General features: G+C 39.5%; 2 protein-coding genes across 7 annotated transcripts in view; one reads left to right on the plus strand and one right to left on the minus strand.

Moving 5' to 3' along the window:
- Positions 1-642: 642 nt before the first annotated feature.
- On the plus strand, positions 643-13,420 carry hmox2b (heme oxygenase 2b). Its single transcript, XM_061974193.1, has 7 exons — positions 643-787; positions 1,201-1,298; positions 7,472-7,561; positions 7,645-7,762; positions 10,010-10,501; positions 10,568-10,691; positions 12,680-13,420. Exons 3-7 carry the CDS (start codon positions 7,491-7,493, stop codon positions 12,805-12,807), a joined length of 933 nt encoding a protein of 310 aa, XP_061830177.1. The 5' UTR covers positions 643-787; positions 1,201-1,298; positions 7,472-7,490; the 3' UTR covers positions 12,808-13,420.
- Positions 8,953-27,343, minus strand: part of dnaja3a (DnaJ heat shock protein family (Hsp40) member A3a) — a 28,121-nt gene continuing 9,730 nt past the window's right edge. Inside the window, exons 8-13 of one of the 6 annotated variants that reach the window (XM_061974186.2) lie at positions 25,929-26,057; positions 24,795-24,910; positions 24,618-24,715; positions 24,486-24,500; positions 24,161-24,231; positions 8,953-9,090 (exon numbers count right to left, since the gene is read on the minus strand). In XM_061974186.2, the coding sequence (XP_061830170.1) occupies positions 24,209-24,231; positions 24,486-24,500; positions 24,618-24,715; positions 24,795-24,910; positions 25,929-26,057 (381 nt within the window). In that variant the 3' untranslated portion in view covers positions 8,953-9,090; positions 24,161-24,208. Of the gene's footprint in view, positions 9,091-23,812; positions 24,296-24,379; positions 24,501-24,617; positions 24,716-24,794; positions 24,911-25,928; positions 26,058-27,343 lie in introns of those variants that run through there. The other 5 variants (XM_061974188.2, XM_061974183.2, XM_061974184.2 and 2 more) reach the window with 5 other exon arrangements.

A 27,343-nucleotide genomic window follows, 5' to 3' on the forward strand; every position in this document is an offset into this window, starting at 1 on the left:
GTAAATCTGACTGTGATGAAGCAATCAACCTCACCGCACGTCACTGATATATATATATATATATATATATATATATATATATATATATATATATATATATATATATATATATATATATATATATATATATATATATATATAAAATGTATGTCTTTGGAGTGTTTGGACGATGCTGCCCCTGTCTTATTATTGCACAGTACCCACAAAACGTAATTTAATAGAATTTAATGGAAACTTTTTGCAAATGCAACAGCTTGTTTGCCTCACTGAAAGGTAGTGAATCATCTCCCCGCCCCCAACACCTCCCTAAAGTGCACAAGCAACGCGGGGGGCACTGCCAGTGCCAGCATAGCATCTGCCATGCTAATACTAGGCTGCAATATTCCCACCATACACACTAAATCTGTCACACTCGACCTCCATCTGCATGCATGCCAACAATAAATAAACCGGATGTGGACAGTGAGTGCATGTTTTTAAAACATAAACAAATGAGCGGGTAAAAACACTGTATGTTTATCTTTGGTCATTAAGACCTCATGCGGTCGTCATTGCTAGTCTGTTTAATACTGTTTGGTATGTTATTATCATAATTACCTTTCCCAGTGCGTCGTTGCCTCGAGTACTTTGATGACGTCAACTAACAAGAAGTTTGGAGTTTTGCAGCACTTCTGGGCTTACAGACCGAAAGCCGGGTCGGGGGCGGAGCTTGACATGCGCAGTGGACGCTGAGCGATTTCGTAGTTGACACCGGAGCGACGCATAGTGGTGTGTGTTGAACTTGAAGGTGAGTAGAGGGCTTTGTCAACAAAACATTGCACCGTTTTAAATGTCGTCACTATTGTCGAACTAAATTTAAAAAAAGCCTTTAGTGGGGTTCGTGCGAACCGGCTTTTGCTGAGGTTCGTGTGGGCGCTTGCTAGCTATTAGCATGTTTTGTGCTAGCCAGGAAAGTTAGCTGTTGTTGACAAAAGGCCAACGCAGCATTTCGTACCTTGTTGTTGTTGTTTGCTCCAACAAACAGATTTACGATCGTATTTGAATATATTAAGTTGTCATTTCGAACAAAAGCAATGTCACGTCAAATCTGGCGGCTGGGAAACATGAGAAGGCCTTTGTTATGCTGGTGTGTCTTTGTTATTGTTACACCAGCCCTGCCTGTGTCAGCTTTCAACGTGTGCTGCTTTCTCACCCTTACAGAATCACTAGAAACCAGGTCAATCTTAGTCCCAACAACAACAAGTGGGGCCATAAAGCCTCCCCCCCTTTATCCTGATAACATCTCCTCTGGCGCTGCGGTAAGTGTTTATTTCCTAAATCAGGGGCGTCTAACTCATTTTAGATCTGGGGGCCACATGGAGAAAAATCTACGGGACGATAACTTAAAAATAAGGACAACTTCAGATTGTTTAGAAATAGAACAAGCACATTCTACAAATCATAATGTTGTTGTTTTTTTGTTTTTTTTACAATTATCTGTTGCGGTCAATAGTATATATACTTAATTTGTCATTATTTATATCTTCTGAATAAATTATGTGATAATGTTCATCAGTCAACTCATTGGTGTTAATTTTCAATCTATCAAGATAAAAAAAAAAATTACCATATTTTCCGCACTATAAGGCGCACCGGATTATAAGGCGCACCTTCAATGAATGGCCTATTTTAAAACTTTGTTCATATATAAGGCGCATAGAATAGACGCTACAGTAGAGGCAGGGGTTACGTTATGCATCCATTAGAGCAGTGGTTCTTAACCTGGGTTCGATCGAACCCTAGGCGTTCGGTGAGTCTGGCTCAGGGGTTCGGCGGAGGTCAAGACACACCCAACTCATCGTGTAAATAAAAACTTCTCCCTATCGGTGTAGTACGGATACGGCAACAGCAGAAGTCACACTGATTTGCAGGTGTGTAATTTGTTGTGAGTTTATGCACTGTGTTGGTTTTGTTCTTTGAACAAGGTGACGTTCATGCACGGTTCATTTTGTGCACCAGTAATAAAACATGGTAACACTTTAGTATGAGGAACATATTCACCTTTAGTTAGTTGCTTACTAACATGCAAATTAGTAAAATATTGGCTCTTAACTAGTAATTAAGTACCTATTAATGCCTTATTCAGCATGGCCTTATTATAACCCTAACCCTCTAACCCTAACCAAATAACTCTAAATTAAGTCTTTGTTACTTAGAATATGTTCCCCTACTATACTAAAGTGTTACCAAAAACATATAACTTTGTCTTGAATTTGAAAAATGTATTTATTTATTTTTTCACTAAAGAAGGGTTCGGTGAATGCGCATATGAAACTGGTGGGGTTCGGAACCTCCAACAAGGTTAAGAACCACTGCATTAGATGGAGCTGTGCTAAAGGGAATGTCAACTAAACAGTCAGATAGGTCAGTCAAACTTTATTAATAGATTAAAATGAATAAACAGCTGTTTTATTATTTTCCCCGAGGTAAAGTCAGTGACGTGATATTTCGTTTATCTTTTAACAACAGCAAGATATAACATGTAGTGCAACATTTATATCACATAGTGGAGGGGAACGCCTCACGCAGTCATATATCTCAGCATGCACCGCGCGCTTCTTCTACGGGCGAAAATGAAGTCGGCGGCTGCTTACCATAGTTGCGGAACCTGTTGAGGCTCAATATTGGTCCATATATAAGGCGCACCGGATTATAAGGCGCGCTGTCAGTTTAGGTGCGCCTTATAGTGCGGAAAATACGGTATATCAAATTAATTAGTATGTTATTTATCCATCCATCTTCTTCCGCTTATCTGAGGTCGGGTCGCGGGGGCAGCGGCCTAAGTAGGGAAGCCCAGACTTTCCTCTCCCCAGCCACTTCGTCCAGCTCTTCCAGGGGGATCCCGAGGCGTTCCCAGGCCAGCCGGGAGACATAGTCTTCCTAACGTGTCCTGAGTCTTCCCCGTGGCCTCCGTGCCCTAAACACCTCCCCAGGGTGGCATCCTGACAAGATGCCCGAATCACCTCATCTGGCTCCTCTCGATGTGGAGGAGCAGCGGCTTTACTTTGAGTTCCTCCCGGATGACAGAGCTTCTCACCCTATCTCTAAGGGAGAGCCCCGCCACCCGGCGGAGGAAACTCATTTCGGCCGCTTGTACCCGTGATCTTGTCCTTTCGGTCATAACCCAAAGCTCATGACCATAGGTGAGGATGGGAACGTAGATCGACCGGTAAATTGAGAGCTTTGCCTTCCGGCTCAGCTCCTTCTTCACCACAACGGATCGATACAGCGTCCGCATGTTATTTATGTAGTTTGATCATTTTCCTCGACTGATGTACTAACATCATGTGGTTTATTTTGTACATATGTAGCATCATCTACAAAGATACACAGAATTGCTATTGCGACATCCAGTGGACACATTTAGAACAGCTGTTTCTTTCATTCAAAAATTTCAGGGTAATTTTTATAATAGCAAACTCATCCCGCGGGCAGGATAAAACCTGTTCGCGGGCCTGATCCGGCCCACGGGCCGTACGTTGGAAAATCAAGCGTATTGTAAAAAAAAATACACATTATTATTACTATTATTGAGTATTATTAGATGATTAGACCGATATACTGTTATAACAAAGCTATTGTTTGGATGTTTTGTACACAGATAGCTTGGCATACGTTGACCTACATTGGATTGTCTCTTTGGTATTTTTAATGCACAACAGGTATCTCAATGGGCTCTGCATTAGTGGTGTACGATAGATTAATTTAAAATTTCTAAATCTCAAGTACAAACCACAAAACCAGTGAAGTTGGCACGTTGTATAAATGGTAAATAAAAACAATACAATGATTTGCAAATCCTTTTCAACTTATATTCAATTGAATAGACTGCAAAGACAAGATATTTAATGTTCGAACTGAGAAACTACTTATTTTTTTGCAAATAATCATTAGCTTATAATCTAATGGCAGCAACACATTGCAAAAAGTTGGCACAGGGGCATTTTTACCACTGTGTTACATGGCCTTTTCTTTTAACAGCACTCAGTAAACGTTTGGGAACTGAGACCAATTTTTTAAGCTATTCAGGTGGAATTATTTTCCCATTCTTGCTTGATGTACAGCTTAAGTTGTTCAACAGCCTGGGGTCTCCGTTGTCATATTTTAGGCTTCATAATACGCCACACATTTTCAATGGGAGACAGGTCTGGACTACAGGTAGGCCAGTCTAGTATCCGCACTCTTTTACTATGAAGCCACGCTGTTGTAACACGTGGCTTGGCATTGTCTTGCTGAAATAAGCAGGGGCGTCCATGAAAAAGACGTTGCTTGGATGGCAACATATGTTGCTCCAAAACCTGTATGTACCTTTCAGCATTAATGGTGCCTTCATAGATGTTTAAGTTACCCATGCCTTGGGCACTAATACACCCCCATACCATCAAAGATGCTGGCTTTTGAACCTGAAACAATCCGGATGGTTCTTTTTTTCCTCTTTGGTCCAGAGGACACAAGGTACACAGTTTCCAAAAACAATTTCAAATGTGGACTCGTCAGACCACAGAACTCTTCAGTCGATGGGATGGAGACTTGTCCAGGGTGTACCCTGCCTTCTGCCCGAGTGCAGGTGGAATAGGCTCCAGCACTCCCTGCGACCCCGAAAAGGACAAGGGGTAGACAATGGATGGATGGATGTCTCGAATGTTGGAAAATGAGAACAGAAAATGTTTACTCTTGTTAATTCAATCTCAAGTGTTGGTTGCACTTGATTCAAATACCATGTTATTTGAATTAATTGTTGTTTACTTGCTTATTTGTATCCATTATTAACCCTTACCTAGTTCCCTTACAAGAAATAACAGGAATATATGAAGTTTCCCCTGCGTGTTCAGTATCTAGTATTTACTTCACAGTCAGACTGGTTGATTTTTTTTTTTGCTCAAAAGTTACTGAATCAATTTCTACTCACTGAATCGTTTCGGATCGTATAATTTTAAATAAACTAATATTGTATCGGCAACCAAAAATTCTGAATTGCATCAAATCGTTGTTAAAATGAATATTTACACCCCTACTCTGCATCATTTATTTTTTGTGTATGCATCCCTCTGTAGAAAAAGTGAATACCTCTAATCAGTCTTTTGTTATTTTGTCCTGAACACCACAGTGTTGCACAATGTTGACTGGCTTGGTGTCAAGTTCATACAGACCTAGCTAAACTGATTACTCATCACACACAGTCACATGCATGGCCACACAAACATGTGGCCAGTCCATTACAACACTTCTTTTCTGCATCTACTTGCACAGTAACACACAGTTTGGACGGTTGTAGTTTGCAGTGGTGTACAACTGCATTACATTTTGTAGAGCTATGTGTATGGTATTTTAATTACCGTATTTTTCGGACTATAAGTCGCAGTTTTTTTCATAGTTTGGCCGGGCTACAGTGCAACTTATGTTTTTTTCCTTCTTTATTATGCATTTTCGGCAGGTGCGACTTATACTACGAAAAATACGGTACCTTGTTTTGGTTAATATGCCTAAAAAGTAATGCAAAGGTAAATGTAAATATGCCTCTTTCTGGCTCGTTTGAAAGCGACTGCTATTACTGACACTGACAAGTAAAAGTTTGAATGGACTGAGCATATTTTTGGGGGTTATCTGTATGTTTTTTCATGTACCTTCTTAAATACAGTAACTTGTATGGAGCGGTCAAGGGAAAAATACAATGGGACAATTTCAAATTGACAAAGATATGACTAAAATTCAGGATTTTACACATATTTTGTAAAGTTATTTAAAGAGATTGCTAGGTTAAAGTCTTCTCTAAGTCGATACAAAAAAGACTTACTTGGCTTTTTATGACAAAAACCCAACGATCAACCTGCATATTTGTGTGCTTGGCTGTTCCATACATCTGTCATCATCACTAAGATTCGATGTAAACCAATGATTTCGTTGATAGAGAAAATGGAAAGTAAAACGCACCTGACTTTGTCCAAATATGTTATCAACACACATTGTGCAACACAGTCGCCACAGAACCAAAGCTGTAATCACTGCGGCAAGACGCAAACTGCTCAGCCAGCATAAGGATGTTCCGGTCAGGGTTTTATGCTGCCGATTTCGATACTAATAATCAATGAGTGATATCGGCTGATAAATACCGATACCAATCACATGCATTGCTTGTGCATTATTCAATTAATTAATAGTGAGTGCTATTGACAGTTTATTATTGTCAACACACAATTTTAACCAGTTCCTGATTCTCTTTTATTAAATACAATTGTTTGTAAATGTGAGTGTTAATGAGGTGAGGTAGGTAATGAGGCGGTGTCTTGTCCAGCTGCCTTCCGCCCGAGTGCAGCTCAAAAGGGACAAACGGTAGAAGATGGATAGATGGATAGATGGATGGTCAAAACAAAGTCAATAGCACACAATAAGTAAATGACTACCGGTACTTATTTAAATCCTTTGCTTTTGGCTTTAAAAGTCTTATGTTCAGGGAATTATTCCCTACATTTGTAAACATAAAAAAATTAACAAAAATATTTTGAGAAAATAGAAATATTGATCGAGTCACTGTAGTATCATTCATACACGGATACTACCATTGGTAACGACATTACCAATTTATGGATCGATTTGCCCTCCTCTTACTTCAATGCTGATACACCAACAGACTCTTATTAATCTACTTGTTGATTTAATGTTAATAGCTGTTTACTCTCTGCGCTTCAATCTACACTTCTTAAAGTTTACTAAGCATTAATTTCTTGGTGTTTGAATTTAGGCGTTTTTGATTGGCTTTGAAAGGCATTAATCTGCAGTGGTGTACTTTTTCCACAAAAATAGTCCGCTACTGATTGGTGGCCGATTGATCGGCACAAATCTAATCAATACCACTGATAAATTCATTGTAAGCAGTACGTGTTTGTGTAACATTCCTGGGTTTTGCACCATCCATTTTCTACCACTTGTCCCTCCGGGGTCGCTGGAGCCTATCCCTTACCATGAATTGATTAACGTGGACCCCGACTTAAACAAGTTGAAAAACTTATTCAGGTGTTACCATTTAGTGGTCAATTGTACCGAATATGTAATGTACTGTGCAATCTACTACCGGTAATACAAGTTTCAATCAATCAATCAATCAATCCCAGCTGCACTCGGCAACAAAACTAAAATTTTATAGCACATGCAGAGGTAAATAAAGCTGCTGGATGCTTACCACTCATGATAGTTCGTATGTAGTTTTTGCCATTTTGTGGCGTTAAAAACCACATAAGGAGGTTGACTACAGCCACCGTTCTTAATGCTGATGTGTTTTGACCCGGTAATACAGATTTTTCTTTGGCTCTCATTAGTGGTGTGATTATACAGTATGTGATGACTATACATGTGATAATGATCTGTTTAAGACTAATGTTAGTGTTTTAACATGTTAAGGCAGTGGTGTGAGGATAATTAAGGCCATTTTTCCCAGATATTTAGCAGCCACGAAAATGGCCACAACAGCAGATACCCTGCCCAACGGAACAGGGCCTTTGTATGACGGGAAGGAAGACACCCTCAGGTACGATTATTCCCATGAAACTCAGCAGCGTAGTGTTTCTTTGTTTGCTAAGAATGCAGTCAAACCACTATTTCCCTACCCAGGCCAGATGATTTGTCTGAGATGTTGGCAGCCGGGACGAAAGATGTTCATGAAAAAGCAGAAAACACACAATTTGTGAAAGATTTCCTCAAGGGACGAATCCGTAAGGAGCTCTTTAAGGTAAGTGTTAATAAAATTGAGAATATTTACATTGTACACCCTTTTGTGAAAAAAGGGAATCACCAGACTTGGAGAACGTTCATTCAGTTTTTCCATTTTGTAGAAAAAAGCAGATAACAGACATCACACAAAACTATAGTTTTTTCAAATGGCAACTTTTTGGCTATAAGAAACACTAAACGAAATGTAAAAAAATAATTGTGGTAGTCAGAACAGTTTCATTATTCAAGCAGAGTGAAATGATTGGGAAATCACTCAATTTTGAAGAGAATTAAGGAATCACATCGTAAACTTTCTTTTACACCTGCATCAAAATAAATCTGTTATTATTAGTCTGTAGTTAGAAATGAGAGCTGTTGCACCAGGTGATTGACATGTATCATGGCTCCACCAATGTTGCAATTTCCGATGCCAACAAAGAAATAGACTCAAAAAACACTGAGTAGATGTACCGGTAATTGGTGTCAATAAAGATGTGATAAAAATGCATTTTTATTTGCTTCAATTTTTTTAATTGCTTCCTTATTTGTGATTATTTTAAGCTGATTATTGGATCTTAGGGCTGGGCGATTATGGCAACAACAACAAAAATAATAATCCGATCTTGATTAATATCAGTTTTTTTTACATTGTTTTTAACCTGGCAGTTTTTAAGCATCTGGACTAAAAAAACAAATATGCTTTCAGGCCAGCACAATTTCCCTTTTCCCTCTCAATGACAGCATCTCAGTTACATTACGCCAATTTCTGCGACAGATTTCAGTTTTTAGCAAACATTGAATCCGTCTGTGATTCCAATGACACATAATCTGATTCTGTTTACTTCTGCGTACCTTCTAACCGGACGTAGGGCAGTAAAAGGTCCACTCCGGTTGGCTGTTCCATGTAATTTTTTATGCACCCGAATTAATGTGACAGCGCGCGTGTGTTGTAATTATGACGGTCAGCTGGATAAGAGAAGTACTGGTAGCCATATAATTAGTCCAGAATTTTAACGGTCCTCTTGGACCAACCAAATTAGGAACTGGTACCAAAAATTACCCGTACTCTGTATACATATGGGGGCTTCATGGCAGGTAATGGCAAAGGGGAGATGGCTGTCATTACATCTTCAATAAATGCACAAATTTACATTGATATTTTGGACACTTTTATTATTCCATCAATCGAAAGTAGGTTTGGGGATGATGGCATAATTTTTCAAGAAGATAATGCATCTTGTCATAGGGCAAAAACTGTTTAAAAAAAAAAATCCTTTCTAGAAGAAAGATACATAAAGTCAATGTCATGGCCTGCAAAAAAGGCTGGATCGCATTCCAATTGAAAATCTGTGGTGGAAATTGAAAAAAATAGGTCAATGTCAAGACTCCAACCTGCAAAGCTGATCTGACAACAACAATCAGAAAGTTGGAGAAAGATTGATGAAGAGTACTTGTTAAGACTATGCCTCATAGACTGCAAGCTGTCATAAAAGCCATCGTTTAAGTTTGAGTTTATTTTTCTAACATGCATGCATACATGATACATCATCATTTCCAGTTTCTCTATTCCAACATGTTAAAAAATGAGTAGGAAGAAGCAGACCTTATTTAATCCTATCCCTTTTTCTTTACATGGCAGTTGTAACACTTTTGTTCATTTCCTGTTCTTAATTTATTCACAATATACTCCATAAGTAATAACATTAAAAATAAATAATTAGTGAAGTAAGTTATATTTCATATGGTGATATAAATAAGATTATCTAGAAAATAAATGGATGGATGGAATAAATTCAGAATATTTATCATGGTTCTTCTTCTTTGTATTTTGTAAACAGTTTGAAGAGTTTCTTGAATTGGATCATATTAGTACATTGTTTGATTTCTTTGCTTAATTCATTCCATTATTTAATTCCTTCATTATATCAGTAAGTATAGTGGTGCAACAAAATACTGCGTTGTAGTGTTTTGAGTTTATTTTTCCTGATTCAATATTGAGTGATGGCATAATTGTTTCACTCTCAATTTAAAAATGTAACTGCTACGGACTACCACTATTTATATTCTTGACTTTTTTTTTTAGTTTTTCTTGAAGTCAGAAATATGCCTTTTGGAATGACTTAACTTTTTTTTTTCTTTTTACAAAATTAAACTGAATAAACATCCTGCAAGACTGGTGATTCTATGCTTTTTTTCCAGTGGTTGTAAAAGATAAAAAATAATGGTGGAAAAAATGTTCGAAACATGTTCCTTTCTGATCCTGCAGCTTGGAGCAGTAGCTCTTTACTACACCTATACAGCTATGGAGGAGGAAATAGAAAGGAACAAGGACCACCCCCATTTTGCCCCTCTTTATTTCCCATCCGAGCTGCACCGCCACGAGGCCCTAGCCCGTGATCTTGAGCACTTTTATGGCCCAGAATGGCAGAGTCTCATCAGCTGTTCCGAGGCCACCCAACACTACGTGGATCGTATCCACCAAGTCGGCCATGAAGACCCCGTGCTGCTGGTGGCCCACGCTTACACCCGCTACATGGGCGACCTGTCCGGAGGCCAGGTGTTGAAGAAGGTGGCGCAGAGGGCCTTGAAGCTCCCCCAGACGGGAGAGGGTTTGGAATTCTACCAGTTTGACGCCATCGATAGCGCTAAAGCTTTCAAGCAGCTGTACCGTAGTCGCATGAACGAGCTGGAGCTGGACGTCGTGACAAAGAAGATGCTGGTTGAGGAGGCGGTCAAGGCCTTCCAGTTCAACATGGAGGTAAAAATGGCCTAAACATGAACAATGCAGTCATCAAATTATCACACATATTTGTGACCATGGCAGGTTTTTGAGGAGCTGGAGAAAATTGGTGAAACCTTCCAGGAGGAGGTTTCAGACACCGGCATGCCCGTCCATGGAGCTATGGGAGGCGACATCAGCAAGTGTCCCTACTATTCTGCTAAAATGAGTACGCTTTTGTTTTTATCAACCCTAAAGAAGGTTCAAGCTGAAATAGACGTGTAATTTTTTAACTACCAGTTATTTCAAGACTCCAATTAAGAATGTACAAAAATCCTCTGAACCAGGGGTCTCAGACTCAATTTAACTGTGGGCTGCAAGAGGTCTGGGTGAGGCAGGGCCACACTATGTTTTCATTTCAGAATCACATTTTAACCATATGAACACATTTGTTGTACTTCTACCTAGGGCTGGGTGATATATCGAGTTTGTAAGATATATCGATATATTTTTCAACAAGATATGAATTAAGAAAATATCGTAATATCAATATAATTTATTTCACGTTAAAATGACCAAACACCGCTTATTTGTTGTGTTCCTTGATTCTCCCTTGCAACACTCCATGGCCTACTAATCCCCTGTCCTTCCTCCTTCCAAGACGTGCTTGCACGTATAAGAACATCCATGATTGGTTGGTTGTTTACTATGATGAGTCACGATTGGTTGAGATTAGAGCAAAACATTAGGGACAGGCCAATCAGAGGCAGCATAACCAGAAAGGGAAATCACAACAGACATCCCAAATGACGACGAGAGAGTCGTACAAGAGAAGAGGGAATTTTCAAGATCTATATATTAAAAAAAATAATTAAATAAGATTTATATATTAAAAAAAACTAGTGGAAGACGACGGAGGGATTCTCTTCTTTAGATTTTTCTTTTAGCGATGTCGACCACATCCAGAAAACCAACAATGCGTCTACTTGGCCATATTTGGACGAATGTATGCGTCTGGATAAAACATTAATTTGAGTTGTTTACCATGTAAGCCCAAATCAAAACTGTACATGTGTGACAGTGCATTCCATCGTCGACTGGGAATTAAAACGTGCCTGCAAATTTATTTTTTATCTGAGTATGATACATTTTGTATTATTTGCACAGCTATGTTATTTATTTTACGTAGAAAGATTTTCTGTTTTATTTATGTTATGTAATTTTGTGCTACTTAAACAGTTTATTTTTTGTGCTGTTAATACCCATCTTGACTAACTAGGTTAATAAAAGTGCCACTGACTGTGTTTACAGTACAGTTAAGTGAATCACGCTCAAAAATAAATATCTTTATATGTATACTTTCACCGGAAAATATATCGAGATAGATATCGGGTTTAAGTAAACATATCGAGATATACTTTTTCGTCCATATCGCCCAGCTCTACCTCGACCAGTAGCTATAGTGACCTTGACCTATGGTAGGCCTTCCGTCATTATAAATGTAAAATGGAGTGTAAAACATCTATAGTTGGACAGTTTCTAAGGAGTTGATCAGACACACTTGACCTTGCTTACAGGAAGTTGCTCTTTGTGCTGCCCAATGTGGGTTTGTTGTTCTGGCATTTTAGTGTTTGCACTGTTGTTGTGTGATTATTGTCCTTGGTGTTCCGCCGAGGATGCGCGGGCTGCAATTACACTTAAGTATAAAGGTAAGAAGAGGGCCACAAAATATGGGCCTGCGACCCAAGAGTTAGAGGCCTCTGCTTTAACTGTACAATTCAGATTTCCATATTAAATATTCGAGATTTCCAGATGAAACCACTTTGCACACATTTAGTAGATCATCTTAGCGTGTGCTATCAGGTTTGCACATGTTTTAGTACATTTAAAACTTTGGTAAATCAGGCCCTTATTATTTCCTATTTATAGTGTTAAAATGTTTTATAATATTTTTATTTTAAAGCAGACATACCTCATATTTTAAAGGAAGTGTGTTTCATACTGTGCATATTGAACTTTGTGTAGGGATCAGATACTTAAAATTTTTGTTGACATTTTGAACAATGGCATGGTTTTTGTTAGTGTATAATGCAGAAATATTAAAAACAAAAATCAGGCCTTTGTAGAATGTTTATGTACAATTTAGACCTGAGCTACAAAACCCTGTTTTAATAACAATCTGCCGAAATAAAATATTTTGTTATTGTCTTATTTTAGCGGCGACGGGTGGAACAACGTACGCGTGCCAGCTGGCCATGGCTGTAATGCGGCATCCGACCGGTCAAGTTCTGATCGCGACGTGGTTTGCAGCTTTAGCTGGACTGGCGGCTTGGTATCTGATGTAAGAGGAAGAACACGCTGAAGGATGGGCACAGTAAGAACGATCTCCAGACTCGAGACCATTTCATGCAAACATTTGAGGGGGTTTAAAGTTGTGTTATTTTAGTAAAAATATCTGGATCTTTCACTTCAGGACCATATTGACCCCATCCATACTTTTTATTTTTTCTACCTCCTTTGCACCATCCCAACCATAATCCGTCATTTGTACAAACTATGCATATGTTATAGATGAGGTTTCTTCACAAGTGTGCTGCACAGGGTCTCCATTTGACTCAGGAAAGAACTAGTAAAAAAAGTGATATAACAACGGTTTATTTCTCATATTAAAAGTCTTAAAATACTGTATTGTTTTACTTTAACACAGTAAAAGTCAATTTATTAGCTGCTAAAAGGTTCGCAGCTCCCTTTATGATTCCAACTTGGGCCATAAATGTTTTGTTCTAATGCATTGTGAGACATAGCTGGAATGTAACTGCTAAAAAAAAACATAGCATAGCTGTATTTCCTCATTTAGTAGCCTGGGAGGTTTGTATACTCTTCTACAGAGAGTACAAGGTATGTATTGTAAAGGTTTTTATTTGTAAAAGTAACATTTTTGTATGACATATTCCCACGGATTTGAGAAAGGGAAGTCATTCTAAATTACAATATTCATTTGTAATTACTATGTACAGTAATATATTAAATCCATCCATTTTCTGCCGCTTGTCCCTTTTGGGGTGGCGGGGGGTGCTGGACCCTATCTCAGCTGCATTCGGGCGGTAGGCGGGGTACACCCTGGACAAGTCGCCACCTCATCGCAGGGCCAACACAGATAGACAACATAAAATATTCTTTATTTTAAAGCTAATTATGGGCCTGCTGCAAAACCTCTGCTTTGTACAGTGGAACCTCGATTTATAAACTTAATTGGTTCTTCAACACAGTTCATAAACCGACAAGAGAAGCAAATTCCCCTAAGAAACAATGTAAACGTGTCATTGGTTCTAGCCTTTCCAAAAATCATTTTTTTAGGGAAAAAACTGCACACTCTATAGACCACAGGTGTCAAACTCAAGGCCCGGGTGCCCGATGTGGCCCGCCACGTCACATCTGCGGTCCCCTCCAAGGTTTTTTATTGTCATCCCATTGGGTTGAGTTTTTTCTTGCCCTGATGTGGGATCTGAGCCGAGGATGTCGTTGTTGCTTGTGCAGCCCTTTGAGACACTCGTGATTTAGGGCTATATAAATAAACATTGATTGACTTTGAAATTATGTTAACATAAATATTGTCCAATTATGCTAAAATATATGATCAAACATTCAAACCATTTTTTTAACAGAAATAAATACTAATAGTAATGATTTCAAAGCAAGTTATCCATCAAATTGTGCAATGTAAAAGTAGCAATAGATTCATGGTAAAATTGTGACATTTACTGTGGTTTGTACAGCATTTTTCTCGAAATAAAAAAATAGTACTTTTTTTTTAATGTAATAAACTGTGGTGTCGTTTTGACATTTACAGTAATATACCGAAAAATCTGCAGTTGATTTGCAGTCAAAAAAAACTGGGAGTTCAGGTGCCAAGATTTTACTGTAAAATTGCATTTTTTTTTAAATATTTACAATAAAAAAACAAATGTAAATTTTACAGTACAATTCTGGCAAATGAGCTGCCTTTTTTTTTTTTACCATAAAAACAGCAGTACGGTTTTTCCATTTACAGTAAAATACACTAAATTGTGAGGTGAAATTATTGCAACTTGCCATATTTTGTTTTACATTTTAGTTTAAAAAAAATCTACTAATAAAATTCATTAAAAAAATTGTGTAATAATAGTATTCACTGTTAGAGGCGGCCCTCGGGCCAGCCATAACTGCGATGTGGCCCTCAGTGAAAACGACTTTGACGCCTCTGCTATAGACTAATGTATTTATATATTGTATATACATCAAACCAACATAAGGGGGTAATAGCCCATATCTATTGGTTATCCAAAGAACTCAACAGCAAGCTTATGAGATGGACAGAAACTTTGAGTGCCTTAAAAGGAGTCTTACAAAATAAATGTATTATTTTTATTAAACAACTGTCAACACGCGCGCACAAAAAAACAAAAAAAAAGTATTTGGCGCTCCAAAAATGCCATGTTTAACTTGTGTCGGCGAATATTTGTGGCATTTTTTTTAACACTTTGCGAGTTTGGGAGTGTAAACAAGCGGTGGCTTCCCCTCAATCAACGCTAGCGTTAGCACAAACTAGCAACAATGTTGCTGCAATAATAAACAAAGAAAAGAAAATATTTTTTTACCTCGTCACCAAATATTTGTGGCACTAAAGTTTCGTAGTGATAAATGAGCAGTGGCTTACAAACTAGCGTGAGGCGATCCTTCACCAGCTTGTGTCCCAGTAGTGCCTTCTCCTTCGCTGTAATTTGATGTCCTTTCTGGCATATTTCCACCCCAAAAAAGTCCGGTCTCATCACAACTAAAGACTTGCTGCGGTACAAAGACCCCATCACCAATAAAATCCTCAAAAAGTGTTTGATAAAGTCCTCCACGTCAGCCTTGAGGGCGAGCAAGCCCTCTGGGTTGCTCACACAGGGAAGCTTCACCAACCAAGAAGCTGAACCACGATGAGCCAGACGTGGTCCCCGGGCGCTACATAATGGCTGCCCACTACTCCTCGAGAGGATGGGTCAAATGCAGACACTGCATTTCCTTGTACTTGTGACAATACAGATCTTTTAAATGGGGAGCCTTCTTGCAAATGATAGCCTCTTAAATGCCTTTCATCTATCCAGACGAGCAACAGTTTTTTGACCTGGTTTTGCACTCTCTCTCCATCCTTGCAAACATTTTTTACCCTTTGGCAAAGTCATCAATCATATAAACGTCCTTATTATGCATTTGTGGATGTGTTTCTTTCATATTTGTGAGCCAGGGGCCGTATTTATCAAGCGTCTTCGAATTACTCCTAAGAAGTCTGCTAAGAGTTGACTTATGAATAAAGAAATTCTTCGCTGAAAGCTGCACTTAAAAGTTAGTTATCAAGCGTCTTACTCACATTTTCAGCGAAGTGCAGGACTGAATCTTAAGTGTCACACTCAGAGCTAAGTTATGACATTACTATGTGCCGTAAACGGAATTTTAGGTGACGTAATTTCTGTGTCCATAGAAATGACCAATCATGGAAGGGAATCCCTTGTCTAAGAATAAAGAAATATCTTAGAAATATTTAAGTGGACAATGGGAGTGTATATTTTGACAATAAACTACAAAATAATACAAAAACAAACAAACAATATTGGCAATGAATCAAAAATAAATGTTTCCTTTTCTTTCCTATTCATTTTTCCAGTGGCGAGATATCGAAGCATTGTGATGACCTTTAATAATAATAATAATAATAATAACTGGGATTTATATAGCGCTTTTCTAAGTACCCAAAGTCGCTTTACATGTAGAACCCATCAATCATTCACACCTGGTGGTGGTAAGCTACTTTCATAGCCACAGCTGCCCTGGGGTAGACTGACGGAAGCGTGGCTGCAATTTGCGCCAACAGCCCCTCCGACCACCACCTATCATTCAATTCACCGGTGTGAGTGGCACCGGGGGCAAAGGGTGAAGTGTCCCGCCCAAGGACACAACGGCAGCGATTTTTGGATGGTAAGAGGCGGGGAGCGAACCTGCAACCCTCAGATTTCTGGCACGGTTGCTCTACCCACTACGCCATGCCGCCCCCTTTAGTTCTGCTGCGTGATGTTGCTGATGAGATGACGCCCCTTATTAAATCTGTGGAAAAAAATAATACCCGCTCTGTCTAAACGATACTGTTTGATCAGCTGCTCGTCATCAAACAAAACCAGGACATCCTTCCGCTCCCTGAACGTTCGCGTACGTCTCTCTCGCCTCAGTGCCATCCCCCGCTGGCAACTCCTAACCACTTAGGACACCTCTGAAGGTCTCTTAAATATCGTGGAGAGTAGGAGTGATTCTTAGACTTAAGAAAGTTGATAAATAGCTTTTATTCTTAAGTTTGAGAGGAGGACTAAATTTCGCAAATTCTCAGGACTTAAGTGTAAAATGGCACTCTTAAGACGCTTGATAAATACGGCCCCAGATCAGCAATGCATGCGCCACTTATCGCAAATACCCTATTTTTCGGACTATAAGTCGCTCTGGAGTATAAGTCGCACCCGCCGAAAATGCATAATAAAGAAGGAAAAAAATATATATAAGTCGCACTGGAGTATAAGCCTAATTTTTTGGGGAAATTTATTTGATAAAAGCCAACACCAAGAATAGATATTTGAAAGGCAATTTAAAATAAATAAAGAATAGTGAACAACAGGCTGAATAAGTGTACGTTATATGAGGCATAAATAACCAACTGAGAACGTGCCTGGTAAGAGTCATTCAAATAACTATAACATATAGAACATGCTATACGTTTACCAAACAATCTGTCACTCCTAATCGCTAAATCCCATGAAATCTTATACGTCTAGTCTCTTACGTGAACGAGCTAAGTAATATTATTTGATATTTTATGGTACCGTAATGTGTTAATCATTTCACACATAAGTCGCTCCTGAGTATAAGTCGCACCCCCGGCCAAACTATGAAAAAAACTGCGACTTATAGTCCAAAAAAATACAGTACTCCGTTTTAAGTCCACAGCAAATCCCACCTTCTTTCCAGGCTGGTTTGTTGGCTTTTTGTAACCCATACTGAGTAACAAAAAAAAGACTAAACTTGGTGAAGAGTAATGGACTGCGTAAACAGGATGTGACGTAGTTCGCTCCGCCTTTTCAAAACTGCAGAGCCATCAATCAATCAATCAATGTTTATTTATATAGCCCTAAATCACAAGTGTCTCAAAGGGCTGCACAAGCCATGACGACATCCTCAGTTCAGAGCCCACACAAGGGCAAGGAAAAACTCACAACCCAGTGGGATGTCAAAACTTGTGACAAGAGGCATGTGTGTCCTGTACTGCACAGGAAGTGACATCCACAAAATAGCAGCGCCTTAAGGCTTGCAGTGGAGAGAAAAGGAATGAGGCGTTCGTAAGACAAGACATGGTTCGCATACAGGGGCGCATTTAACTCAACCTAAAAGGTCAAGGTTCCACTGTATACCAACTGTTTTTCTGTTAGCATGCAAATTTTAGAACGTTACGATAGACATGCAAATTTTATACGTTAACTTCCCGAAATCATGGCTTTTAATACTTGGCACCATTCTGCAAGAATGCTAACTTGTTAAGTTAAAGTCCCAACAATAGTCACACACATTAGGTGTGGTCAAATTATCCTCTGCATTTGACCCATCCCCTTGTTCCACCCTCTGGGAGGTGAGGAGAGCAGTGAGTAGCAGCAGTGGCCGCGCTCGGAAATCATTTTGGTGTTTTATAGATGCTAATAATGTTTTATTTTGGCTAATTTTGTACTTTAAAATCTACAAATCATGCATTTCAATACTTGGTGCCATCTTGCAAGTATAACTGTTCTTATGTTAGCATGTAAACATGAGCCTACTAACATTTTATTCGACCATATTAGCTAATTTATGTTTAAACCTAAAAATCATGGATTTCCTTATTAGGCATGTAAGTAAGCCACTGCTTTTTTGGTAGCATTCTAAGAATAAAATAGTATTAAGCAAACGTTAACATGCTCTCAATCGTTTGTCTTTAAAACAAATGCCCAAAATGTACCAAGTTGGTCTTAATTTTTCATTTTCTTAATGATTGTCACACACACACTAGGTGTGGTGAAATTTGTCCTCTGCATTTGACCCATCCCCTTGTTCCACGCCCCGGGAGGTGAGGGGAGCAGGGAGCAGCAGCGGTGGCGCACCCGGGAATCATTTTTGGTCATTTAACTAGGGCTGCAACTAACAACAAATTTGATAATCGATTAATCTGTCGATTATTACTTCGATTAATCGATGAATAATCGGATAAAAGAGACAAACTACATTTCTATCCTTTCCAGTACTTATTTTGATTATTGTTTCTCAACTGTTTGTAAATGTTGCAGTTTATAAATAAAGGTTTATTTAAAAAAAAAAAATGTTTTAAAGTAGCCTCTGCGCATAGCATTGATCCAACGAATCGATGACTAAATTAATCGCCAACTATTTTTAGAATCGATTTTAATCGATTAGTTGTTGCAGCCCTAGATTTAACCCCCAATTCCAACCCTTGATGCAGAGTGCCAAGCAGGGTAGGTAATGGGTCCCATTTTTATAGTCTTTGGTACAAGCAACTCTGGTATAAATATCAGCTTTACAGGTGCCACTATCATTGTCGGTGTGTGTTATTTATTCTCTAAGCACACTGTTTATAAGAGCAGAGGCCATTATTTGAGGAAATACACTACGTTTATGCTTTGTGTCCGATAAACATTGATGCTCGTAGCAGCTATTTGAATCCTTGCTGCTCCGTGTTTCCTCACAAGTATGCAAAGAGACGTTCTTAATTGCACCGCTCGACTCCACTTTGAAAGATAGATGGGTTTTAGCTGCCACAGGAGCCTATATTAGAGCGAAGCGTTTGACACAGGAGATTGTCACTGGTTTATTGTTATTTTAATAATGTTACAATATCGACTGAACACGTTTAAATGAAGATGGCCTGTTTAAGTATTAGTCGGAACTGCCTCAGGTTTGGTACCAAATGGATACTCTAATATTCATTGTTTCCTTTATTTAGATTTGAATACTATATACCGGTATGCTGGTTTAATGTTGCTGTCTATATGCAGAGTGGTTGCACAGTTTGAGAATGACATATTTTGTTTCTGCTTTCTCCCCCATGCAACATGTTATCATTTAAGAAGCGACGATGTATTATTTTTCTCAGGAGAGTCATGTGATAGGACAAAAAAACATGTTCAACATGACACTGGACGTATGACTACACAACAAGCTCGGTTTTATTTCCTTTTTTTGAATATTGTAGGGACATTTGCATATGTATACTGTACCGTACTTAAGTATTTCAAACAGCTAAACTATACATACAATGCTTTGTAGTCGCTCTGTTTTGCATGAACTAGTGTCATTATTTTAGTCCAGGACTTGACAGTTGATGCTGCATTGTTTGAGAATGTAAAAGGAAATAAACAGTATCCTTATATGACTTTTATGTCTCAGCCTTTTTTTTTTAAGCTTCAGTTTGGTTCGTATTTTATGTTTAACTATAAAACTGCAACAAATTATTCATTATTTAACTTACTGCAGGTAGGAAAAGGAACCATATTCTCTGCTTTATGTGGAAATGTACAGTTATGTTCATAATAATAGCAGCGTGTTTAAAAAGGTGAGTAAACCTCACAATTCTTCAAATAAATTGTATTTTAATGAACACAAATGCATTGGGGACACTGCACATCCTATTTCAAAGCCAGAAAATTGGGAAAAAGTAGTTTAATTTGACAATATTTTACAGAAAGTCAAGAAATATAAAACAAAATTAAAGCTGCAAGCAGCGATGGACGGGACCGACTTTGAGGGCTCATAAAATCCAAACCGGAGCAGTAATTAAAACTCTTTCATCAACTTTTAATCAGAAGTGTTCAATCTCTCTCATGTGCTAATTTGAAGCCGACACGACAAACGCGCTCAGAGGAGATACTGTTTGAACAAAAATGACTGTTTTTACTCAACTTTTGTTTTGAAGGGGGAATTGCAAACTTCCTGTTGATTTTTGCTGGGGGTTGTCCATGTATGAAATATAGGTCTAAGTGAGACCTACATAGAGGTTTCATTTCTCTACGACATTCCTACTGGGAGTTACGGGCAGTTTTGTCTGTGTTTTCTTCCTAGGGGGCACTAGAGCGCAATTTTGAGTTTTGGGGTTTGGTTTTTTGATTAAATCGCAATTTTCGCCAGGCCTGATGTGTGTGTCCAATTTGGAGAGTTTTGAAGCATGTTAAGGGGGTCAAATTACAGCTCAAAGAGGCGGCGGTATAATAATAAAACGCTAGAAATACAATAGGGTCCTCTGGCCCAAAGGGACTCGGTCCCTAATAATAGCAGTGTTGACATATTTCTTTACAAAACTCAAATGTACTGTATAAACTAAGAAAGGCTTACAGATTCAACTTTCCTTAGAATTATTAATTATAATTTAGTTGCATAACCACAGTTTCTGATAACTGCTTTACGTAATCTGTGACACTTCTGGCACCTGTCAACAGGTGTTGCAGCCCAGGACAATTGTACTACGTTCCCCAATTCCTCTGCATTTCTTGGTTTTGCCTCAGGAACAGCACTTTTTATGTCAGCTCACAAGTTTTCAATGGGATTAAGGTTCGGGGATTGTGCTGGCCACTCCATTACTTGAATTCTGTTTGTCTGGAACCATGATTTTGCTCGCTTGCTGGTGTGTTTGGGGTCATTGTCTTGTTGAAACACCCATTTCAAGGGCATTTCCTCTTCAGCATACGGCAACATGACTTCTTCCAGTATTCTGATGTACTCAAACTGATCCATGATCCCTGGTATGCGATAAATAGGACCAACACCATAGTACGACAAACATCCCCATATCATGATGCTTGCACCACCATGCTTCACCGTCTTCACTGTGTACTGGGGCTTGAATTCAGTGTTTGCAGGACATCTGACCAACTTTCTATGGCCCTTAGACCCAAAAAAAACAATCTTACTCTCATCAGTCCACAAAATATTACGCCATTTCTTTTTAGGCCAGTCAATGTGTTCTTTGGCAAATTGTAACCGCTTCAGCACACGTCTTTTTTTTTTAACAATAGGACTTTGCGGGGGCTTCTTGCCGGTAGCTTGGCTTCACATAGACGTGGTCTGATTGTTCCAGTACTCACAGGCCATCTTAGATCTTCTTTGATCCTCCTGGAGCTGATCATTGGCTGAGCCTTTGCCATTTTGGTTATTCTCCCATCCATTCAAATAGTCCTTTTTCTTTTTCTTCCTCGCCTTTTTGGTTTTGGCTGCAATTTTAAAAGTGTTTGATATCATTTTAGCTGAACAGCCTATCATTTTCTGCACTTCTTTATAGGTTTTCCCCTCTTTTATTAAATTCTTAATCAAAGAACGCTCTTCTTCTGAACAGTGTCTTGAACGACCCCTTTTACTCTGTTTTCCAAGGACAAATGCACAGCCAGCATATGCAGCATCAGTTGCCTTGATCCTTAAATAAGGGCCACTTGTTTAACACCTTTTTTTTCTTCCACATAATCAATGACATCACTAATTGAACTATGCACTGCTATTTTTTTGAACACGCCCCTTTCAGTAAATGATTCAGTTTCACAGAATCAGCAGCATGCACGTCATGCCTTTTGAGTCTGTTGGTTTTCTATACCTTTTAGAGATGCGCGGTTTGCGGGCACAACCGCGGAGTCCGCGGATCGGGCGGATGAAATTAAAAAAAATTAGATTTTATCCGCGGGTCGGGTCGGGTCGGGCGGTTGAAAAAAAAAAATTTAGATTTTAAATAGATTCAGGCGGGTGGCAGTTAAACCAATTCGGAAATATATATACATAGTTAAATGTTGTTACCCACATACGAAAAACGAGCAGGCACCTGCAGCATATGCCACAACAGAAAAAAAAAAAAAAAAGAGATGGACACTTTTACGGAGCGGAGAAGGGACGCCTCGCCGGGGTCCGGGACCGAGGCCCCTTCCCCCGAGAGGGCCCCACCGGGAGCCGTAGCTGAGGCGATCCGCGAGAAGGTCCCGACGCACGTCCAGGGTCACCACCGCACGACACCCTGCCTCGTCCGCCTTCGCCGCGGCCGGCGTCACGCGCAACAGGTAAGCAGCTTACCTGCCCGCCACCCCCGTGGCCGGGGGCTCGTAACAGGGGTCACTCCGCGCGCTCCGCCCGCGCAGCTTACCTGCCCGCCACCCCTGTTGCCGGGGGCGCGTAACAGGGGTCACTCCGCGCGCAGTGCGCTCACGAAAGGGGTGGGGCTCACCCTGGTTGATATAGACAGCAGCTAGACGGTGGCCATGGAAGTCAAAACCCGCTAAGGAGTGTGTAACAACCCACCTGCCGAATCAACTAGCCCTGAAAATGGATGGCGCTGGAGCGTCGGGCCCATACCCGGCCGTCGCCGGCAGCGAGACGCGCTTGGAGGTGCGCTCAGCGCGGCTCCCATATGATTGCGCACTGGTGTGCGTCTGGGTCGTGACAGCGTGGCACGCGAATGTCTGTGCTGCATTGGATCAGTCTCCTTTCTTTAACAGGCAAAAGCTTTATAACCTCACTAATGCCTTGCATCGTCTATATTAGATATATAACAACGGGCGGGTGCGGGCGGATGCGGTTCTGATCAAATGTTAACTCGGGTGGATGGCGGATGGTTGACAACTTTCTGATGCGGTTGCGGATGAAATAATTGCCTATCCGCGCATCTCTAATACCTTTACTAAACATTCTAGAAACTTACTTGCAGCGTAGAACTTGAAATTCTAACAAAAACATTGATTTATCTTGCTAGAGATGTGGGATTGCTTTTATTTTTAACACAACTGTATGCCCCTGGCTCCACTGCGGTCATGTGATTTCTCTCTACCAATCAGTGAAGAAATAACATGGCAAAACTATTGTGTTTATCCTAGTTGCTAATGTTTTTTTTAATGCCAAAACAAGTATAAAAAAAGACAAAAAAATTAATTAAATCAATATATTATAAGACAATTAAATTTAAACATAAAAATTATATTACATTTATATTGCATCTTTGCACTACATCATTATGAAATGAAAGGTTGTATAATTAAACTTGCCATTAAAAGATTCATATAAATTAACTTAAATAATTGAAAAGGCAATGTCATACAGAAATTGATTATTAAAGTACTTTTTAATTAACACATTCCAGAATACAATTAGTGGCCAATTTAATGACATCATATATAATTATCTAATTGGATTTATATTTCATTTTGACACAAAATAAGTTTACAGTACCTTGATTGATGTCCCTAATGTGTTTTAGAGTACATGAAAATGAAAAGGACATTTCCGAGGCTGTAGGTTTATTATGTCACATGATTCCTAATCTAACTGTACAACTGAAGTAGCCACAAAAGGCAAGACAGACTTGGACTGCGAGGGGATAGTTAAAAGTTCAGAAGTGCTAACAAATAAGAGACAGTAATTCAGTAACAAGATGTCTGGCCTCTTCAATATGTTATTAAGCAATTGCCAACCAGAGGACATACTTGAATGTATTTGCCTACACGTTGAGACTGCTGTCTTGGTATAGTCTTTGAAACAAAAATGGACAAGCGAGAAACTTTTTAGCCTTCTGGTGTTTTTCCTTTGCCTTAGATCAATGCTGCTGGGCTTGTGTCGTGAGATGTTTACCTCAAACGCCTACAATAGGGCTGTCCTTGCAGGTCGTGAGGAAGTGTCTCAGTTCCACGAAGACCTCTTACCTTCAAGAGGAGCGAAAAAGAGAATGCAGGTACCAACACTGGACATTGGACAACAAAATGATTCCTGATAGCCACAAACCAGATGAAAAAAATTTTTTTTTACTAAAAAGTAGTGTACTCTTCATTAACAGATTACCACTAGTCCTACCTGGTTTGTGGCTGTCAGGATGAACTAAACAAGCTCTTCAATTTGGAGAAGAAGCCCCCCTCTTGTTTCAACTCCTTCCTGTCAAGCCCTTCCTCAAATTGCTTACCACTGCTGCCCCCACCTGGACAGAGATTAATACTGCATCAACACTTCCCCCTTCAAACTAAACAATAAAACAAGTGGCAGGTGTTGAGGTGTATAAAAGAAGGTCATATGAAAGTCTGCAAGTAAGAGTTACCTGTGGTGGTGGATGTGACGCCATTAATCGTTCCCTCCACGTCCGTCTCATCCTCGGCGTAGCTCATCAGTAGAGTTCTCTGCCGGTCTGTCAGGGTCCTGCACGGGAAAACCCACCTGCCGTTTTAAAAGGCTCTCACAATGTAAGAAAGTGTGCGTTGACATTTCTAATTCTTACTTGGGTACTTTAATTTTAAGGTGGATGTAATGATCTCCGAAGCCGTAGCCGCTGACGCGAGCGATTCCCTTCCCGGCAAGCTGGATCCTCTGGTCGGTCTGGATGCCTGCTGGGATCTAACATAACAAAAAGATGATTTTTCCAACCCCCATTTTAATATTGTAACTAGAGATATCCGATAATGGCTTTTTTGCCGATATTCAGATATTGTCCAAATTTTAATTACCGATTACGATATCAACCGATACCGATATATACAGTCGTGGAATTAACACATTATTATGCCTAATTTTGTTGTGATGCCCCGCTGGATGCATTAAACAATGTAACAAGGTTTTCCAAAATAAATCAACTCAAGTTATGGAAAAAAATGCCATCATGGCACTGCCATATTTATTATTGAAGTCACAAAGTGCGTTATTTTTTTAACATGCCTCAAAACAGCAGCTTGGAATTTGGGACATGCTCTCCCTGAGAGAGCATGAGGAGGTTGAGGTGGGCGGGGTTGAGGTGGGGTGTATATTGTAGCGCCCCGGAAGAGTTAGTGCTGCAAGGGCTTCTGGGTATTTGTTCTGTTGTGTTTATGTTGTGTTACGATGCGGATGTTCTCCCGAAATGTGTTTGTCATTCTTGTTTGGTGTGAGTTCACAGTGTGGCGCATATTTGTAACAGTGTTAAAGTTGTTTATACGGCCACCCTCAGTGTGACCTGTATGGCTGTTGAGCAAGTATGCATGGCATTAACTTGTGTGTGTGAAAAGTCGTAGATATTATGTGATTGGGCCGGCACGCAAACGTAGTGCCTTAATGGCACGCCCCCAATATTGTTGTCTGGATGGAAATCGGGAGAAATTCGGGAGAATGGTTGCCCCGGGAGATTTTCGGAAGGGGCACTGAAATCGGGAGGGTTGGCACGTATGACTGGGAGACGCAACTGCTCTGTACTTCTCCCTACGTCCGTGTACCATTCCGTACAGCGGCGTTTTAAAAAGTCATAAATTTTACTTTTTGAAACCGATACCGATAATTTCCGATATTACATTTTAAAGCATTTATCGGCCGATAATATCGGCAGTCCGATATTATCGGACATCTCCAATTGTGACCAATATTTTTGCAATTAAATGTTACTGACAGCTAAGTTAAGTGTCTCGTAGAGGCCTTGCGTTCTGGCCGTGCCGCCCAGGATGGCTTGTGCCACAGAGATGTGAAGATCAGAGTGGATGTCTGCACCGTCCCTCTTGAAAACCGGACTCTTTTGGACCTGGACAAGAAACCAAACAAACCATTAGCCTTTAGAATAAATTGCACTTTTGCCTTAACCAGTGGCTACGGGAGTTTGTTTATTCAACTGCAGAGAGTAACTGGCAATTATTTGAGGTCTTAATTTGTTGTTTGTAAAACTATCTAGGCCAGGGGTCAGCAACCTGCGGCTCTTTAGCACCACCATAGTGGCTCCCTGGACCTCTTTCAGAGATGTGTGAAAATGGAAAAAGATAAAGAAAAAAATTTAATTTTTGTTTGAATATGGTTTGTGTAGGAGAACAAACATGACACAAACATTCCTAATTGTTAGAAATCCCACTTTTTATACTAAACATGCTTCACTGATGTGTATTTGGCGAGCACTGTTTTGTCCTAATTTCAGCGATCCTTGAACTCATAGTTCATTACACAGAAAGATGTGTTTTATGCCACTCCTTTGTCTCATTTTGTCCACCAAACATTTTATGCTGTGCTTTGTTGATTTTATTGATTTGCTGGCATGCTTATCAGGCATATTTGGTCAGTCCATGACTGCAAGCTAATCGATGCTAACATACTATTTAGGCTAGCTGTATGTACATATTGCATCATTATGCCTCGTTTGTAGGTATATTTGAGCTCATTAAATTTCCTGTACTTATGTCCTCTGTTTATTTAATTTATATTTGCATGTCTCATGACACATTATCTGTATGTAATGATGGCTGCATTTCTGATAAGTTTGTGTGCCATGTTGTTCCAGACCACAGCAAACGTTACCCAGCTTGCAAAGATTGTAATAAATCCATTAGAAGAAGACAGCCTGCCATTTCCTTTAACTTGGACACACACATCTATACATTTGGCCATTCTAAGACAGTCATTTCCAGGAGTTTTCTCATCCTCTAAGAAGCCTCCATTTTACTAATGATTTCCAATGTTACAAAAATGTGTAGAATAAAAATTTAAATACAAAATTTCTGTCAACGAAGATTTGTGTCAGCCTTTGAAAGTAGGCTAATATAGACACTTACATCATGTGTTGCCTTCATTATAACACTTATATCCATCAATTTTCTACCGCTTTTCCCTTTTGTTGTCGCGGGGGTGCTGGAGCCTATCTCAGCTGCATTCGGCTTTTAATTTTTTGCAGCTCCAGGCAGATTTTTTAAAATCTATTTTTGGTCCAATATGTCTTTCAACATTTTTGGTTACCGACCCTTGATCCAGGCGGAAAACGTGCCTATATGAGAGGTAAGGTGTTTATATGTGCTTAACAAATAATGGCAGCATGGTATCTATTAG

Source organism: Nerophis lumbriciformis, linkage group LG22 (genome assembly GCF_033978685.3).
Source record: "Nerophis lumbriciformis linkage group LG22, RoL_Nlum_v2.1, whole genome shotgun sequence".
NCBI lineage: Eukaryota > Metazoa > Chordata > Actinopteri > Syngnathiformes > Syngnathidae > Nerophis > Nerophis lumbriciformis.